At 41.5% G+C, this 20,695-nt stretch overlaps 1 protein-coding gene across 4 annotated transcripts in view; it reads right to left on the bottom strand.

The window, feature by feature from the left end:
• The window catches only part of brsk2a (BR serine/threonine kinase 2a), a 197,972-nt gene extending 178,066 nt beyond the window's left edge, over positions 1-19,906 (bottom strand). For 3 of the 4 annotated variants that reach the window (XM_086027417.1, XM_086027415.1, XM_086027414.1), the window contains exon 1: positions 19,538-19,906. Coding sequence is in view for 3 of the 4 variants with exons in the window: in XM_086027415.1 (XP_085883541.1) it covers positions 19,538-19,631 (94 nt within the window). In the remaining variant the exon portion in view is untranslated. The remainder of the gene's footprint in view (positions 1-19,537) is intronic. The other variant, XM_086027413.1, reaches the window with a different exon arrangement.
• Between the last annotated feature and the right edge of the window lie 789 nt (positions 19,907-20,695).

Below are 20,695 nucleotides of genomic sequence, written 5' to 3'. Positions count from 1 at the left end.
AGCACACATTCTACCTTTAAAATCCAGGTTGTCAGCATTGGACTCCACCCCGATTCTCTCATTTCCATAGACTTGTGAGTAAACATTTATATTGTTTATAGACGAAGTGCAAAGAGTCTAACAACAGTTTGCACATGTGGCAAGATACCACATTTAGTCATTTAGTTTACGTAACAACCCAAAGAGCAAGCCATCTGCTTCACCCTGGGCCTGGGGTCAGTCGTGAGGCCTAACACACCACATTGTTAGTGTGTGTGTTTGTCTGCGTGTGTAAAGGCACCGCGTGTGTGCAATCACGTGTGTGTATTCCTAATCTTGTAGCATTTTTCTGCAAGTAATCTCTCTGGTCCGAGCCAGAGAGAGATTAAATCCCAGCAGCTAGCCTAAATCTTTTTCTATAAAGCTATCTATCCATCTATTCTCTCATTCCATCCGTATTCACACTTTCTTGTTCTTGTTTGTGTTTTCTTTTGGATTGTTCTAAGTAACAACAAATTTGTACACAATGATGCACTACTTTGCACTCATCCCTTATGCTTATTTAATCGAATCATTCCAGGACACCTTAACTCATGCAAAAAAAGTTCCTTCCTGGATGTTAAATGTAAAGACTTTACTAATTGTGCATCAAAATTAAACACTGAAGATTTAGGGGGTGTTTACACAAAAACGTTTCCAATAAATATGAAAAAATGTGACATTTTGTTCTCTCTTTATGTGTGACTGGTCCTGCTGATAGCCACACCTTTTCTGAAACGGACGAGGGGCAGGTGCACGAGAACATAACAATCAGTTATAAATGGAAGAACAGAGGGTCGTTGCTTACACGCATGTCACACAAGATAATGACGTACACATTTCCAGTGATCAGCGGAGACAGAACACTATTCTAGAAAAATGCGTTTGATGTGACCAGGAGAAGTTGGTGCGCAAATGTGCGGTAAGTTTTAAATGCGCTCTTATCGGTATGCGGGACTAAAAATAAAATCTCATTTTCATGACATTGTTAACATGTGAGCATTAAAGTGTTGCTCTTGCACAGTTAACACGTAGACAATATTTATTTATTTATTTTTTTTTTTTAAATTTAGTGCAATGTGTTTGTTTCTCGTATGAAGGTCTTCTTTGATGAAAATTCAACTCCGATATTAATGGCCGCTTTATATGTAATAGCACTTCAGCTTTGCCTTCTTGAATGTGTACAGTACATGCAAATGTAGATTATTCTAGTGTGTTGAAGATATACAATGGGTGCATACCCCGTTGTCCTCCTTGCAATCTATTGTATTATTTCCTGTGGCCACTATTGCTGCTGAAACGATGCAAATTTTGTTCGGCCACCAATCACAGTGGGCCAATTTCTGTGGGAAATTTTGTGTCGGGTGGTCAAGCAATGAGCGGAGTGAGTGATGATGACACCATGACACCGGACTTGCTACGGAGATTCATCACTGGGATGAGTCACGGATTTTCAAGTATGACATCGCCAAAGTCTAAAGAACGCAATACAGTCGTAATCCAATATCAAAGTCATACTGATTGCCTTTTTCAATCTGAAGGCCATCGTCCACAACAAGTTCATACCACAAGGCCCGGCAATCAACCATGTCTACAAAGAGATTCTACAGGGTTTGCTTTGTTTTGGGCACAAGAAGAGGCCAGAGTTGTGGCAAGGAAACTCATGGCTGTTTGACCATGACATCACACCTGCTCACAAAACTCTGAGCATCCTACAGTTCCTGGCCAAGAAGAACATCAACAGGAGCAACCTCTCGAGTCAGTTCATCTGACTCTATGCGTTTGTTTCCTTTATCCAGAGCTAAAGGGTGTTATTAAGGGAACCCACATTGTGGAACCTTACTGACACACCTTGTATATTCTACTATTGTATATGGGAAAGGAGTATTATTGGTTTGTCAATCACACTATGTATTGTTTATTGTATGGGATACATTACATTGCATTAACGAGCAAGCTAGTGTAAATTTACACTTATTGTATAATGTAATACTGTGTTATGCGCATTTAAAGAGAATTATGTGACTTAACAACTCTGATAAAAAACAAGGAAACACCTTTACAGCCATATTAATTATTGTATGTGGAAAGAAGATTCAGCAGTCAAAGGGGAAAAAAGGTATTTTCATGCACCTCATGCAATAATGATTGAACGTCACGTAGAAATGGGAGGAGCAAGGTATTAATAAGAGCATGGGGGGTGGAAGAAAGGTTACTCGATTTCATTAACTTCAAGCAATAAGTGAGAATATAGTGAAGAGCTAAGCCAGAGAGGGGGGCATGGTCAGTGGTGATCTTATTAGACAAGAGACAGCAGGAATACAGAGACAGAAGACGAGACAATTAAAAGGGCGAAACTGGAAGCTATGTGAAGAGGGGTGGCAGGGAAAGGCGCGGCAGGGGAAAAGAGGGGCGATGCTGGTGGAAAGGGGAGAAGCTGAGCAGAAAATAAGTACCTTTGATAACAAATGACGTGAATAAAAAGTCATTAAAAGGGGCCCCTCTCAAGGAAGACTCACTTCAGCACAGGATTTTAGATATGGATTCAGCTCATATCAAGAAAGGCTTGGGAAATTTGAGGAAGCCACTTTAAAGCAGAGAGCAGGGTGATTTAGAGATGATACAATTGATTTGTCATTTTGGAGAAGGACTATGTAAGCATTGAGGCAATTTAAAAGCTATTTGAATCTGTTAATACTGCAAAGGCGTAAGTTGCTTGGCTTTTAATTAACCTAATTTTAATTACAGACTGAATGAATGAAGTGCCCACCATTATTTGTGTAGCAAGAATAAGATTTGTTCATCCAAGTGACGAATGTTAATAGTTATCATGGGCTTTATGTACCATAAAATACTTCTTAAACATATTAAAACGTGAATTTATCGTACTACTACAGTCGAACCTCTTCCATCATACACACACAAAATAAAACCTTTTGCATGGCATCATGCATGAAGGCAGTCCATATTTTTGAAGTGATAAAGGCCAAAGAAAATGCGACACACTCAGGTCTGTGTAACTACGGTCCTAATTTCCCCTGCGTATTTTGTTCTAGTATAGAATTTTATGACTCCAGGAACATTCGACTTTCCACATCAAGCCAATCGCAAATCAGTACGATGATAATTCCTAGGGGTGTAACAAAAACCGGTTTGAGCCGGAAAACCGTTTTTTGATTTAAAAGGTGCGAGTGCATTGAGTCGAACCGAATCAAATCGTTCCACTTTGAAATGTATCGAGATACATATCAAATCGTCTTTTATTGGAGCGATATATCTTAGAAGGAATTGTCACATTGTTCAGTACTGACAAATTCATTCAAATTTGTGTGAAATAACAACAAAAACAAAGTTAATTGTGTCATACACTATCGAGCTGAGCCATACAATATCGAATCGAATCGTAATCTCATTGAGTCGAACCGAATAGCTCCACTTTCGAATCGAACTGTCCTTGAATCGTTTTGCACCCAACATATCAAAAACCATATCAAATTGTCTTTTGTGGAGGGATGCACACCCCTAATAATTCCAATCAAATTATTTGCAAGTGTTGGTTCTTCCTTGCACTAGCTGCCAGCTCAATACAGGTGGAGTGAGTCGGCTAGTTTTCCCTCCCAGCACTCCGCTCATCTCATCTGTGATAAGGTTACGCATGTCTTGGGGGGTAGTGTTTTAGGGAGGAAGCCTAATGAAGGTCAGAGCCCACCAACTCCTATCTTAATCACTGTCATTTCAACAGGCACCTCCACACCGACCCTATCACCTCTTATACACGGAGATTAATCACATACAAGTGAACTGTGGTATGTATACATGCACATGTGCACACTTGAAGAAAAATCTGTCAAGCAAGCAATTGTATATTGTTTATATTTTCTAGTTATTTTGGGAAACTATTACAGAACAGCTTTCTGTTAAAGGTGATAAGACAATTGTTTAGGATTTTTTTTAAGATTTTGGGGTGGCCAACGGCCCATGTATCCTACTAGTCGAGATCCAACCCTGTACTGCCGAATCCCAACTCCACATTCAGAAGCAAAACAAGAGCAAACTGTAGTAAGCTGACCATTTTTAAAACACTTACTTGAGGATGATTAATGTGATTATGAACATATCAGATTAATCATCAACCTTTGTCATCAACTGGATCTTGACATTGCATAATGTGGAAGAAACCATTTTTGCTTCTAAAATTAAATGATCTTTATTCATTAGTATTTTTAAGAGAAATTGTTTTTATTTTAGTTATAAATAGTTTATTTCTATGTTTGCAAATCTAGAAAAGCTGTACAGTATGTGAACCTCTTTATTAATAGTTGTGGCATCTCTGCTTTCCTCTAACGTTTTTTGGCCTTTTGGGCCATGACAAATGTCATTTTTAGTATATGCAGCGGGCCACTGAAAAATGGATGGCGGGGCACAAATGGCCCCCCAGCTGTAGTTTGGACACAACTGCTTTACAGACCAATCTGTAAATCAATCAGTCATACTTTATTTGTATAGCTCTTTTCATTCATAAAATGCAACTCAAACAAAGTGTTTGACATGAATGAAAATCAACCCCTCCTACCACTTGTCCACAAGAATACACATTCTGCTAACTTAAAAATGATCCCGTAGCAACCTAAGACATATACTCACACACATATTTCTTAAAAATCGTCCAGTAACGACCAAAAAGAATGACCAAAAAGAACCTGAGATTGGACACAGAACATGCAGAGGGCTCGCTCTAAGAAAGCACTGGCAATAATAAAGCATTGCTCAAAGATATTGATCAGTAAAGGCAAGGTACCTAAAATGATTTAAAACCATAGCAGCACTAAAACTGTAAAAAAAATGCAATAATTTAAACATATGTTGCAGACCTAAAAATATAGAAGCTGTATGATAAAAGATAAAGATATAATAAATAAGCAAAATGGAAGCTGAGATAAGAAATGTTAAATAACATGAAAGTTAGTTAAAAGCCAAATTAAATTCTTGGTCGGTTACAAATGAATTCATAAGCCAAACAAAAAGCGGTAAAGTTCAGGAACATTAAGACATGACCTGGAAACCGTATCACAGCAGAAAAATGGAGACAGGATAGCAAAAGCAGTTGGATCAGAATGTGCCAAGCTGCAATCCACCATGAACATACCGTGGTAGTTTTGTACACCAACAAAAGATGCCCCAAAGTTGTATGGTTATTTCAACACCCGTTACAACTTCTGACAAGGGGTCAATTGAAAAAATGTAATGAGTGTAATGAGTACAACTTTCACTTGAATGTAAATATCCTCAAATTAAAGCTGAACGTCTACAGTTAAAGCACATCCTTTTCGTTCAATTTCAAATCCATTGTAGTGGTCTTTAGAGCTGAAAAAATGAGAACTGTGTCCATGTCCCAATATTTATGGGCCTGACTATGTAATTCCGTCTCAGTACTGAGATTTAAAGAAATGAATGTAGACCTATATTTGTGTTCAAACAAACAAACAACCCTACCTCGCTGCTCCTTACACTAAATTCTCATACAAACTCAAATAAAAATGGCACTAAATTGCCTACCTACAAGCTCTTCTTAATGAACACCATTTGTGTTCTTTTGTTATTTTACCGAGAAAGCGCCCAAAGGCAGTGCAGTAAGCACTTGATGCAAAACTGCCTATATATGTACAGACATTTTGTGCTGCATGGCCACTCCATCATTCTCACCCTCTGTGTGAAAGATTCCAGTAGAGAGAGCACCAAAAAGAGGAACGTGTTAAGCACGGAGTGTGTCCTGACCACAAGAGGCCTGGCGCTCGTCCTGGGGGCTGCCTAATGAATCACTTCCAAGGATGGACACATCGCTCGGACCCCAGGAGGGATCCTCTGTGAGCTCATCTTTCTTCTTGCCTTCATACATGACTTACGTGATTTCTACGTGACACGGTTGTATAATTGACAATAAAGAGCACTTCAGTCAAGAGAGCTTGAAAAGATACAAGAGCATGAGGAGGGAGGACCTTTTCTTAAAGCCCAAAACAATGAGAGGGACATTAACCACCACTCTTGGACAAATGGGAGCGTTCAGCACATCAGAAATGATGTTACGTTCTTTAGCCTCTCTTTCAGCGCCGGGATTTGACGTATAATAATATAAATGAAATGCTATGGAAAAGGAGGAGATGCTGTGTATCCTGAGTGGACATTGTGTTTGCATCAATGCCCAGTTGATAGTGTTTTAAGAGCAAATAAAACATGTCTTTTTATGGGTAAGACAGCTCGTTTTTAGAGCGAGCTACACACGAGCTATGAGCTAAGATAATATACACACATCCAGCCTACAAGCGTGTCTTTCTGGGGATTAATGAGTCTCCAGGAATCTGGCAAATTATGGAATACCACACGTTTTTATGCTGACTGGAATCATACCAATTCCTGTCAGGTGTTTCTTTTTCTGTGTGTCTGTAGCTTGTCATACTCACTTTAGCTGTCAGAATGAAAATGGTATATACAAGTACTATACAAACAAATGTACAGCTCCTCCAGGTCCAGGTTGGAATATTTAATCGAGTCTCATTAGGTAGAGAATCTAATAAAATTGCAGTGGAGGGACGCTGGGGAAGACAGAGTAATAAATTCTGGCTATTGTCAACCTAATCAGGCCAGGTTTTAGGCACACCCACTGGCTTTAGCGTATTAGTTCCAAACATTAATGGTAACAACGATGGTTACTAAATACTCGAGGTGTACTGAAAACCGATTTGAATTTTAAATTTCGTTGATTTAACCAAACATAATCAAATGTTTTTACATTTTAAACTGTACCATCCTTGAATCCGATCGCACCCCATGTATTGAGAAATTAATCGCATTGTCTTTCATGAGCGATGCATGCCAGGCATAAAATCGGTTTGACGTTGCTGACACCATGTATCGAGATACGCATCGAATCATCCTTTACTGGAGAGATGTACACCTCTATTAAAAGACTCCTTTTAACTCTTGAGTATCTCCTAAATAAGGCTTTACTGTATAGCATTTCTGTGTGACTCAGTATCAGTCTACCAAGAACAGAATCAGAATAATGAATAATTCTGGTTAAAAATACAATACAGCTCACGTTGTAAAACAACCCCAAAAACACACCGTTGGAGCACATAAAAATATTTGATCTTAATCTATTCCAGTGGAAAGCTTTACAATTAGTGTATGACCACCTATTTGTTATTTTTACCCCCGTGGCTTGTAACATGAAGCATGATGATACATTCTACTGTATTCAATTCAGTATTCACAAGCACAGGCCCATTAAAAGACAACACAGTATGTTCCTCTTCCATTAGTCTGCCTCCGCATCAAATTAACCCATTTATACGCATGCTTGCACATGGTTATGTGTGACAGTTGTAATATTTATTCGAATAACCGTTTTGTTTTCTCCTCTTTGTCGCAGCGGGAAAGATGGAACAGTGTAATAAATGGGTAAACACTTTACACATGGTTTCTCTGTTATTAAGTCCCCCAGATAAACTTGGATTTATAATAGGTGTGGACTAGACTTTTTGTAGTCAAGTTCACTTAATGCATGGACATGAGTATGAGTTACCAGCCTTATGATTGGCAGGTGTATCCTTGCAAGAGAGCATAAGTAATGGTTGAACTTAATTCTTTCTGCTGTTGTACGAGTCCACCAGACTGCAGCTTATCAGACCAGAATTGCTTCCGGTGAGATCTAATCACCTCCGCATGAAATGAGACCTACCTGAGCAGAACGGTAATGTAAGGTCTGGAGGCTGCAGGGAAATATCCATTAGGCATGAAGCGAGGAAATGAAGGAGCGGGAGGAGCAAAGGTCGAGAAGAAAGGGGGTGATAAGACATGAAGGAAAGAAAAGAAAGCAATGAATACAGAAATAAAGACAGAACTAGTTATACCTAAGCCTACTCAAGTTAGCACTAGTACTGCACTGTAGCTGAGATTTGACAGTGAAATGGCTGCTGCATCACATTAATTTGCATGGTAAATTCCAGTACTTAACCTTCACCAACTTTGTTAACCCGCTGTTTTTTTTCCGAGTGAATCTACAAAAAAAAAGCCAACAGACACCACGACTGATTGGGATATCTCCCTCACAGTGCATAGAATGTGGGTTCAAATCCGGGCTCCAGTCTTCCTGTGTGGAAGGTCTTTGCAAGTTCTTCCCATCCCTGTGTCGGTTTTCATCAGGTCCTTTGTTTGCCCTTTTTATTCTACAGACATGCATGGTAAGTTAATTGACGACTCGAAATGAATGACTGCTTGTCCATTTGTGCCCTGCGACTGGTTGGCAAGCAGTTCAGGGTGTGCCCCGCCTCTCGCCCAAAGTCAGCTGGGATAGGTTGAGGCTGAAGATAAGCGCTAGAGAGAACGGATGGACACTCCTAAATTTATATCTAATCCGACCTGATATGGTATTTAATTTTTTTTGTTATTCAAGTTTTTCAGGTAAAAATGGTTAAGTGTCACAATATTTTTATTCAAAATCAGAATCAGACGAATCAAGATAAAAAGAACAGCTCAGAACTAAAACAGAATAAGGGATCAATTAATATCTAAACCAAAATTGAAAAAAAACAACAACAAAAAAAACAATGGTCATTCCAAACACAAGTCACTCACAAGTGTAATGCTCTACCACGCGTTGTTGACCTGCAAGTTTTCAGTTTTGTTTAAACCAATACAGGCACAAACAAATGGCCCAATGGCCACTACTGGCATGCATTTATTTATGCTCCCATTATGCAAACTGTAATACACCAAAGTAGAGCTGAGGACAGCAATAAAACAGACCAACAAAAAAAATGACTTGCTCAAGGATGGCCACAGTCACGTATAACGACGTTGCTATAGTAACAAACTCTTCACATCAAAATAGACACTGCCACTAAAAAGCCAAATATACACTCACACGTCCAAGTCCCTATCTACTCAACAGAGTCACATTATGCTTGCTAACAATGACAGGTAAAAGTGTTTCAGGGGAAACAGAGGACAAGGTTGCAAAGCCGAGGGACAACCTCCTGAAATGTGTACACTTGAAAGACAAAACTAAAAAGCACAAAGTGAACAACATGTAGAGCTTCCACTCTTCTGGGAGGGCTTTTTACAGTGTAGGTTTTTGGAGTGTATCTGTTAGACTTTCTGTCCATTCATCCAGAAGAACATGTATTGGGTCAGTTGGCCTGGTGGCATTGAAATCTCTGTTTTAGCTCATCCCAAAGGTTTTTGAGACTATCAGAGATTTTTGTTCTTCCACACCACAACGCATCTTGCTGTGCTTTGATGCATCCTGCCCTGCGCACCGTGGCATGTTGGCATATATAGGTGCCTTCTCCAAACTGTCCCCACAAAGTCAAAAGCATGAAATTGTCTGCAATAAATAACTGAGAATCAGGTTGAACTATGTGGCCTAGCCCTGGTTGATCAATTAATTAAGAGGCGAGTGTCCTTATCCCCCAGGCGCAACGTTTGTACAGCCCTTCCTGCTGCGGCTGCATTTTGTCCATTACGACGTCACATCCCTGCTGAAGTCAAATGGATAGCTGGGATTCCTCTCTCCCACAATATTGTGTGAATGTAGAGAGTTCTCATTGTAGTGGGGGGGGGGGGGGTGAGAGGGGAGGTGTGTGAGAGAGAGAGCGACAAAGAGCGAGAGAGAGAGAGAGAGAAACAGAGAGAAAGAGAGAGAGAGAGAGAGATAGAGACCCATGCTGTGTCCTGGATTTGAATGATAATAGAGGCGCTGACCCTGAGAGGTGCTTTACTGCGCTGAGGTTTTTTTTTGTCCCACTCAGAAACCTCCTCCTCTTTTGAGCATGCACTGAGTCCACTCGCCTGTCTCATGTGCTAAAACTCCTGTGATTTATGCCTCTCTGGCACTGTTATGGATCATCAGACTGATGTGAAGGAGGAGGATGCAGTGCACAGACACAAACCTTCACTCACAAGTACGTCACGAACATCCAACACCGTCGTGAATAAGCAGCTTTATGCCTAGAATAAAAAAGTAACCATCTGGAATGAAGAAGCAGCAATGTTCCTTTTTTACATTATATTACTTTGTTGCTTTGCCGCTCGATCCGTACTGCTGGTAACAGTGACTTTAAACCACATAAAGAATGTAAGGGAAATAGATACGACTGAGAGTACAGTGACTGCGTTTACATGCAGCCAATAAACCTTTTAAAAGCCGAATATTGGCGGTATTCGGGTTTTTAAAAGACATGTAAACGCGCGCAATAACCTGAATATGCCCTTATTCCGGTGTTTAAAATTCCAGATATCATGCCTGGGTTGCTCCCTTTCCAACCCGAATATGCGTGCATGTATACGGCGACCGGAATATGCCGAATGCACAGGACACTCTGTGCATGCTCAACCGCAAGGAATCTTGGTCTTTGTAGTACAGGAAGTGCTTGTATGTGCGCTGTTTGACGCGCAACCCACCGGAAATACACATTTAGTGATAAACAAAACATGGCGAAAGCAAAAGTAAGTACGACACCACACTTTTAAAGCGAGGAGGAAAGCGTCCGCCTCATTCGTGCGGCGAGTGACATGAATATAATGTGTTTTATTGACAGAAGCAAGTAACAAGCGGAGATGACGTAAATTGCGTGATGCTGTCCGTGCGTCGGGTTATTTAAATGTGTGGGTAACTCTCCCTGCTCAATCCATGCAAACGGGTTATTCCGAATGACTTAGAAATGGGAATTTTGACCTTAACCCGAATATTGACTGCATGTAAACGTAGTCAGTGACGCAATGATAGTGCACTCAAAAGTAAAAGTGGCACTTATCTTACATTAACAAAAGACAGTGTAAAGTACTTATATGGCATGGATCAAAATAGCCATCATTGAATTGATTCTGGCTAGTCCAACCAAGGTTGTAACAAAGACAATCACGCGCATTCAACGCAGGTTGCTGGTTTTTGATGCTCATCCACTGTGTCCACTTGGGCAATTTGGTTTCACCTCACATGCAAAGACAACTCTCAGGTTAATTAAAGACTCATGGTAGGTTAATTGAAGACTAACTTGGCCATTAGTGTCAACCTCCATGTGAATGGTTGTTTGTTGTTATGTGCACTACAACTGGCTGGTTACCAGGGGCGACATGTGGTAGAGTGGTTGTCTCCCAACCCAGAGGTTGTGGGTTCGATCCCTGGCCGTTGTGACCTTGTTGAAGTATCTTTGAGCAAGATACTGAACCCCCAGTTGCTCCTGACATTGCATTGTGAGATGCGTGACGTCAATGTCAGCAAGACTATCGGCGCCAGCCCAACCATGCCATGACCCTACGTAAGGTTAAATAGTACAGGAAATAATCTGGATGAATGGATGGATGGACAATTAATTGATAAAATGGCCGTGAATCTTCCGGCAAAGGCGATCAAAGAATTAAGTCATATGACCATCTCTTTTAAGTACGGAATACAATCAAATGAAAATAAAATATATGAGTACAAAAATCCATATCGTCTGAGCTCATGCATGAACTCACCGTAAATTTTATACTGATCTTTCTGAGTTATGCATAATAGTAATGCAATGATTATCGATGGAAATGAGAATATTCTTCCAATTACCATATTGCTTTGATTAATGGCCTATATAGAGGGCCGATGATGGATTCTGGAGCAGTGTGGGATGTGTAAGGGTGGTGCAGTGAGAAAACTGTACCAAAGTCAAGGTCAATGGCCTACCTATCTATTTGTTAATGGATGAAGTAGAGTAGGACAGCCAGCACTGGGGGGATGAGGACGGCGCTCCCCCCAATCACAGGACATCCTGCCAAGGCAAGCTGAGCCGACAGCCACTAAAGCCGAGGCTCCCCACATGTGCTAATCTCACAGATTTAAAATGGGAACACAGAACAGAGCGCAGAGCAAAGAGCAGGACAAGCCTGTCTGATCCATGGCCGTATGTCTGAGTACACGCAAAGCGCATGCAGCCTGCACAAGCACATGTGAACCATACATCACATACAGCAGCAACAAAGCCGAACAAAAGGTGAAAATAATGCACTCAGTATGAATAAGTTAAACTAACACGCACGGAAAAACATGCAGGCAATCTTCAGATATTATGATGCTGATTTCAGATTGCAGCCGCTCGCAGAGTTTGAGAGTGGGAGAGGCAGAAGAAAAAGAAGAGCGAGTAGGTGGAAGAAGAGAGAGCAATCCCTTCCGTTCTTCATGAAGGCAGACTGAGACCCAGCAAGAAGCAGAGAAACCATGACAACCAGACAACCAATGTTGGCAGCCGACCCAGCGTTCACGCAGTTTTAGTCAGACGGGCAGCTAAGCAAGGGTTAATTTGAACGGACACAAAAGACATGCTAGCTGACTTATAATGACTGTCCAAACAAGGCAAAACACAGCAAGTGACAATAACAAAGAGCATTTAGACCGTCGCTAGAACATGAAACTAGATATACTGTATTATTGTAACAATTTGGAGGAGCAGGGGGGGAAGAAGTGATGTACACACTCTCCACTTCACTAGAGGACAATCACCATGAAATTCTAAACGGCATGAGAGCATGAAACAAAAAAGAATAGCATGCAGAGGACTGTATGAATCACTAGTAGGGAGAAAAACATGTGTTGTTTTAATTGCTGCTTTAATTACTTGTGGTGTTTCCATTGTTAATTCCCAATATGTATAACCTGTACCTTCCCAGAACCCTTTCATAGTTAGCCATGGGCATTTCTAGCTCATTTTTGGGGTTCTCAGCACCGCTATATTGAATTCGAGCACCCATAAAATTTAGATTTGTTTAATCTTTTCATGTAGGCCTATGTCCTTTTAAAACAAGCTAGAAAGGTGTATAATCATAAAATATTACATTTCAGCTAAAAATTGCACCGATAAAAATACAGCACTGGCCTAGCCTTGAAACCCTGCCATTGGAATTCTTGTATGGAGCTATAGACAACTTCTGTGCGACAATTTTCAAATGTGAATATCACTATGTTGCAAGTCTTCTTAATGAACCATGGAACAAATATAGATATATAAAAACAACTTCATTTCCAACACTGATCATATATTTACATACAGTTACATTCCTCTTCTTCAGAAAGTTATACTGTAGTGCCCCGGTATGATGTTACACCGCTTACATAACTGACGCAGTGACAAGCGATCTGCCCACAGAGCTGGACAAATCCGGACCACTTTGTGGAAAAGTAAGAAAGACCGTTGTATGTGCAAGTTCATGTATGTGTTCATGTATGTAGAATGTTGTATTTGACTCGGAGGAATTTCATCCTAATTGTAGAATACGAGAATTTTGTAGTGCGAGAGACTTTCAGCAACGCTTCACTAATTCACTGACCTCCCAATCTAAAGATCACGCCCTTGCCGCTTATGGAGGTCAGCAATAGAGAAATGAAAAAAGCCAGGCCATAGCGTAATGAAGAGAATGATCAATAGTTTGCTTTACTTAATCATTTCACTGCACTTACAACTATCAAAACCTCTTTATGTGTTTCTATTCAAGGCCCATTATTTTCTTCTACTACTGCTACTACCACTCCTCTTCGCCTTCATCCTTCACTATACTCCCCAATGCTTCTCCACCTCTTGCCTCATCATTAATCTCTGAAAATCGTTGGCTACATACATTCTTCCCAATCGATGCAATTCTACCAAGGTCTTGTCTGATTTACCACATGGTTGAATCCCTATATGAATCTCAACTGGCCAGGGGAAGCCAAGAGGGAATGGGAGAGGAGGTGTGCCCTATGATGGAAATTGTCATCATAAAGTAATCCAAGTCAAAGTCGGAACATGCGGATCAGATGAAGCACACGTGAACATGCACTAGCATCCTAACATTTAAGGTCCATTTCAGAGCTGAAAGATGAGCCCTGCGCTTTGGCTTTGGCCTGAGAATCAAACAGCTGGGCCCAGACAGGCTTGGCTTCCTGTGGCGCTCTTGGGTTCCAGAGTGCTAACATACTTAGCCTTCCAGCTAGGAGTAACACTCGCTGAACTAACCCACAAAACCATTAATTTACCATTTATTTCTTATTCAGCAGGCTAAGGTAAAGTCTCACAACAAATTCTGAGTCATTTTGTGAACACTTGGGGTGGGTGTTACAACTCGTGTTCAAGCTAGAGGTAAGATCTTAAGCCCGAGCCCGAGTCAGAGTCCGACCTGGCCCAAATAGCCCAAAATGTCAATTATTACGATAGGGTTGGGTTGGGTCGGGTCGGGCCCGGGCATCTCTCTCGCGGGCTTTTTTTTTTTTTTAAACAAATATATATTTATATAAGGGACTGTGGCGTAACGGTATGGACGTACAGTCATACACAGAAATATCTTTAACAAACCTTTCCAGTGTTATTTCATTGTGTAAATGCATTTATAATGATCATAAAAATATGTAGATTATTTTAACATTAAGAAATCTTGTGGGTTTTTTTTTATGCCAACTCAAAGAAATTAATATAAATGTCAAATGGGCTGCTGCATTTTGCCAACGAAATGAAGCATGAACTATCACACTTGATACAATAGACACACAAATATAAAAGATTTCAATGTTTATTGAATATTGAATTGCGATCACACAAATTGCAACCAATCCCTTTTCCCGGAGCGTTGCTCGGTCCAGGTCTGACTGACGCGTCCCCTCCCTTTCCTCCTCATCTTGAGTCGTCACAAATAAAATATAACATTCCTGGTTTGCTTCGGGCTCGGGCCCGCAAATCAAGTTAATTCGTCGGGCTCGGGCCGGGTCGGGCTTTAATACACGTGGGCCTGGGCCAGGTTGGGCTGGATTTTTTAAGGCCCGATCTTACCTCTAGTTCAAGCCCAGCATGGCTTCAATCGATCGGCAACAGGTGACGGAAGCGTTTTCGTGCTGTGGCCAAGGGGTTTCCATTGACAGCATCGTGTGAACATCCCTCCTCACTTGTCATCATCAGTGAGGAATATCATGTAGTGTGAAACACTATGGATTGCTTCCACCAGACAGGAAATCTTTGAAATTGATCTCAATGAACCGCCCCAACTCAGCAGCAATCAATCAAAACCAAATTAACGGTTTTTCATTATCATGGCATCTACCACAATGCCGTAGCAGTCTAACCCACGTGACTGTGTGTGTGCAAGGGTAGATATAACATTTTGCTCATTCTTGCATAGTCATGCACTGTAAAGTCCTTGTATGAACCACAACGGGAGCAGTGCTGACACAAAGATAAAGGCAACCGCTAAATTCTGGAATAAATGCAGCCAACACAGAAAGGGAACACCTTAGCAGATATACAAACTGAGATACAGACCAACAACGCATCAAAGGGAGCATTTTGTCGGGTGCGTATGTCAATATAAAGGCCCTTAAAGCTGATGATTTCACTCTCTAAATGTCCATCGAGGAATCAAGGAGCCTACACAACCCCTAGCTCACAGCTTGTCAATACCTAAATCTAGCAAGAACAAGGATTTACACTGGATTAAGAGGCTGTTTTAGCCAAACAATAGGCGGCATTTATTCCACTAATCAAGTACCAAGAGCATTAAGTAAAAGAAAATGTATTCCACTAATCAAGCACCTACAGGAGGGAGGGAAGGAGAGAGAAAGAAAGAAAGAAAGAAAGAAAGAAAGAAAGAAAGAAAGAAAGAAAGAAAGAAAGAAAGAAAGAAAGAAAGAAAGAAAGAAAGAAAGAAAGAAAGAAAGAAAGAAAGAAAGAAAGATTTGATTTTATTTTTTATCTAAAGTTGAGGATGATTCAGCTACTCTGAAGCCAAAACAAAAGAAGAGGTTTTACCTTTCTTAAAGTTTCAGAAAATATAAGACATACAAGGAATATGCTATTTAACTCACAATCTGCATGTTGTGCAAGTGTGTAAATGTTTTTAAGTGTCCATACCATCGATATTTAATACACAAAGAGCAAGCGCTGTTGACTCCATTCTTAAATGGGAATGGCAATATCGCAGTGGAACATCCATCCACACAGAAGCATGTTTTTGGACATATTCTCACATGAGGGAGGACGGCAATGATTACCTAGCAGACACACAGGTCTCACTCGCTCCCAACACTCAAGCACAATAACTGTCACTGGTTTAAGATTGTCTTCCATGCCTCTGTGACTCCAGCCCTAATGAGCAGTCGCCCATGCAGACACAACTTATTAGAGGACCCTGTTCTGGCCCGGAAAGGGTGCACACACTTGATAGAAAGCAATAAAACCCAAGGAAAGACAGCGAAAATGGAAGCAAAGACAGGCAAAAACTGCTTGTGCAAGCAAATGTCATCTCCATCTGTTGTTACTAGACCATAAAAAACATGATTATGTTTCAGTTTACAGAACAGAAAATGCAGTCTGTGCAACGAGTATGCATTTGCCAACATGCAAGAGCTATGTCGCTAAGCTCGAGCCGGCCTCCCCATTGGGCCACGTGATTGTGTCAGTGGCTGGGGACTTTGGCTACGTAAGGGATTAAATCAGGAAGCCAAACCAGAACCACTTTGGTGGTGGTGTGTGTGTGTTTGTGTCAGGACTAATCACTTAATGAACAGGGAAGAGCACCACTGCTCAGCTGAACCAGAGCACATACTCCTCTCCTCTAATAATACTGCCCAACCACTGTAGCTTTAGCCCAGTGGAAGGTGCCTACTGTCACTCATGACTGGGCCCGGTGCGTGAGGCATGCACATTTGCAGGCTGACCCTTTCCGAAAGACCTGGCTGAGAGAGCTGACATATTTCATCAACGGTCAAATGGGATATTATGCATGTCATTAATCTAAATAGGTCTAGCGTGGATTAGCTCCATGGGCACCGGTTATGTAATTGTTTTTCAAACAGAATACACAAACCATGTGAGAGCCTTTTACTTCATCACAAGTAAATGTCATTTCAAATTGCAGGACAAAAGTGGTCACATTCAAATTAATTATGTCATGATTGTCTCAGCAAAACTCTGAATTTTCCCGTTGAAATGTCAACACAGACAGCTCAGGATGCTAATCTGACACTTGAGTTTATCTATCCTTACATGAGTCTGACAAACAAGCCTTGCCAGAAATTGGGACAAAATCCACTCATTAATGCATCATGAGGCACGGATGATCCAGGCGACACCGTATCATTACCAGTCTGTACCCAGCAGACCACTGCGCTAGCAGCACACCACCAGCAAAGCCTCTCCAGAGAGCAAACTGAACTGGGTCGTTCTGCGAGTGACGCTTATGAGGAGAGGAGGGAGAGCACAGGTACTTGTGGTGATCTATTCAAAATGAATCTTTGGTGGAAAACACCATGCAACATTTATTTCTACTGTAGGATTCTGCAGCAGATATCATATCATTTGTTTATTATGCACAAGCTAACCACAATATATATGGGACACTTGTGCAACACTTGAGCTTTGGTTCCATAAAGCGGTACAGTTCCGTTCAGTTCATACGGCGTGTTATTCCTTTGCAAAGCCGAACACAACGGCTCTACGTCACACACTTGGAGTAGAAATAGAAAACAGGCAACATGGTGGAACCTTGCGGTTAGCAAAGAGGTTCTAGGTTTCCATCTCGCCTTCTTTTGTGGACTTTGCATGTTCTCATCATGCTTGTGGGGGTTTTCACTGAGTACTCCAGCTTCCTCCCGCACTCAAAAACATAGAGGTCATTTGAAGACTGTAAATTACCGACTGGTGTGAATGGTTCTGGTTTGCGTGTGTGTGTGTGCCCTGTGATTGGCTGATGACCAGTGTAACCTGCCTCTCAACACCATGTTAACTGAGATAAGATTCCGCTCCCCCACCACCCTAATGAGGACAAGCGGTATAGAAAATGGATGGAAAGAAAAGATACCGGTAATATAGATTAGAACAAAGTTTATTCAAAGAGGTTTCCTTGTTAATAGCTACCATCAGCAAACTACTACACTGTGTTGTATTACGTTCATTTTCTATGTTTGATTATTAGGTTAATTCTATGTTGTTTTGTGTCAGCAAATGCTAGCATGAAATACAGTAGATATACTGTATGGTCATTCTGCCTTCACATCCTTTGAATGGAAATGCAAGCCTGATCAGGGTACCTGACTGGAACATTACTGTGACTAACTAAATTGAATTGTCATTAATAGGATTACAATGGACTAGTTCTGAGTCAGAGAAGTTAATGTAACAATATGTTTGTTGTTTAGTTGTGCAACGCACTGTTTTACACTGGCTATCTTATTTTGTGATTTTAGTTGGGTTTTTTTTTTTTAATCGTCACTTTATGAAGCAGTGCAATTCAACAGCACTGGAAAAGAAAACCACGATAATCCGCATATTGATAAGTACTTTGCAAAAGAAAGCGTAGTTATTATCGGATCTTGGACTTTTTGATGTAGCTCAATTGCGCTTGTGCACCTGGTGCTATTGTTGCTTGTGAATGTTAAGTTTCTGTAGGAGCTTGATATTGAAATTTGATGAGGAATTTCAAATAGCTTTTGAAAGTTTGGGGAAAGGTGAAACACGGCACATACCAGGGTTGAGGAAATCCCTAGAAGCGAACAATTGGGAAATGAACAGACCAGAGGCATATTTGAAGAAAAAACTGGCAGAGAAAATGCAATTTACACGCATACATGGCTGCTCGGCACGACCAGCTGGGCCAGGTAGAACAAGTAATGCCTATTTGCTGCGTTTTAGACAACAGATGGGAGGAAAATCTCTCAGCAGAAACATGGGTTTTTGAGAGGGTCACATGCACTGCATCAGAGCTTCTTTTCCTTCCATGGTTCCAGTGGCAGCACATACCTCACCTCACAGGATCCACACTTAGCATCACCAAACATTCCCTCAAATCAAATATGATTGAGAGAATTCCTGTTTCTATCATGAATTACCTTGAGCAACAACAAACTGCAGTGTCATTGGAGTCAATAGTGAGATATGGGCCGCTTTTTCAGGGAGACCACTAACATGCCCAAGGTGTATGAAGACAGATTCATGTAGCTCTTATTTCCCAGCACCTGTCAGGGTGGTACCCACGGCACCATGTTGGCGGAAACCCACGTCATGCAGCCACAGCCTAGAGGAGAACCGCCTGACTGACTGCTTGCCTTGCCTTGCCTTGCCTTGCCTAGAGACTAAGAATAGATCAATGCATCGGGCAAATAGGGATTAACGGTGCTGTGCTCCAACCTGAACACGCACACACACACACATACAGGGGAATAAGGAATAACCCCAAAAGTTTATTCTAGCAGTCCGCTGGGGATGAGCGCTCACGCGCGTGCACAAACTCGCTGTCCAAGGCAGCCAATGTAAAACAGCATCACCTCAATCCACAACAGCCCTCCCCATGCACTCCGCTGTCCCACTGCGTGAACAATGACAGTCAGCTCAGTGGGAAACAGCAGAGCACAAGGAGCCGCGAGAGGGGGTTTCGAACTAAACACTTAAATGACTGCGCGAGCTCTCCCCCAAATGATGGGCGCAATAACAACCGGTGCACGGAGCAAGCCGCTAACCTGCCCACTAACCTGTCTGTCCTTTGCCCAGCGTCTTCTCCAAACGGTACGGTCCCACGTAATTGGCATGCGGGGCTCCGCTGTTGTCTTTGCCGGACGATGACATGACGAATGCGGCTGGAGATCAGTTACTTTCTAGAACGAAGAAGAGCGGGCGATGAAAAGCACTCCTCCTCCTCGGAGGTCCGAGCCGCTTTGAGGTCTTGCTTTTAAAAACTCCACCAACGTCACCTCCTCTTCTTGTGGCTCCCCTTCTTCTGCCGCTTTCTGCCTCCTTTGCCCACAACCTCGCTCGTTGTTTGAGGAGGCGAGGTTGTCCCTTTCTCTCTCCTCAGCTCTCCAATCACCGAAGACCAGCGCCAAGTGCCTTCAAAGCATTGTCAGAGCGTGCTGCGCTGCCTCCGAGCGACTGTGGGAGGTGCTGCGGAGGCGTGAAAGATGATTGGCGGTTGTCCTATCCAATCAGAGAGGTGACTTTGTCTTTTAGCCCCAACATATTTGTGTCGTTGGACCATATTTAAAACACCAGGGGTTCTCAAAGTTTTTGCATCCAGGCAGAGGCGTTTGAATATATTTTATTTAATACCTGACAAATAAAATGGGGAAAATAAGAATTCCACTCAAGAAATAAATAGATAGATAAATAAATACATAAATAAATACATAAATAAATTAATAAATACGTACCAACTGTGAAAGTAATCTTCACATATAAAACCCAAAATTGCAAAATGTACATCCATCCATTCATCCAACCGCTTTCTACTGCATAAGAGGATCGTAGGTAACCTGGACCCTATCCCAGCTGACTTTGGGCGAGCGTACACACTCACATTAACACATGGGACAATTTAAAGTTTTCAGTCAATGGGGGAGTTTGTAATTTCGCCCTCCAGAATCATGTCTTGTCATAGTTCTCAAAACTGGCAGTATGACCTGACAGTAGTATATGGCTGGCGTCGGGCCGGAACCTCCTATGTCACATTGGTAAATTTGATATTTTTTCACAAATCTATACTACTGGTCAGCGCACACGTGTGACTGTTGTTTTTTACAAATCGATCAATCTAAAGTGTTTGAAAATGGCTGGCTCTCTATGAGGATGCAATGTTAATGCTTGAAGAAATATGGCGTTTTTGCGATCTCTTGAAAAGTGATTATTTTGGCGGT

The sequence above is a fragment of the Filicampus tigris genome, chromosome 4 (genome assembly GCF_054856515.1).
Source record: "Filicampus tigris isolate MCC_2025a chromosome 4, RoL_Ftig_1.0, whole genome shotgun sequence".
In the NCBI taxonomy this organism is placed as follows: Eukaryota; Metazoa; Chordata; class Actinopteri; order Syngnathiformes; family Syngnathidae; genus Filicampus; species Filicampus tigris.
This window is presented reverse-complemented; position numbering and strand designations above follow the sequence as displayed.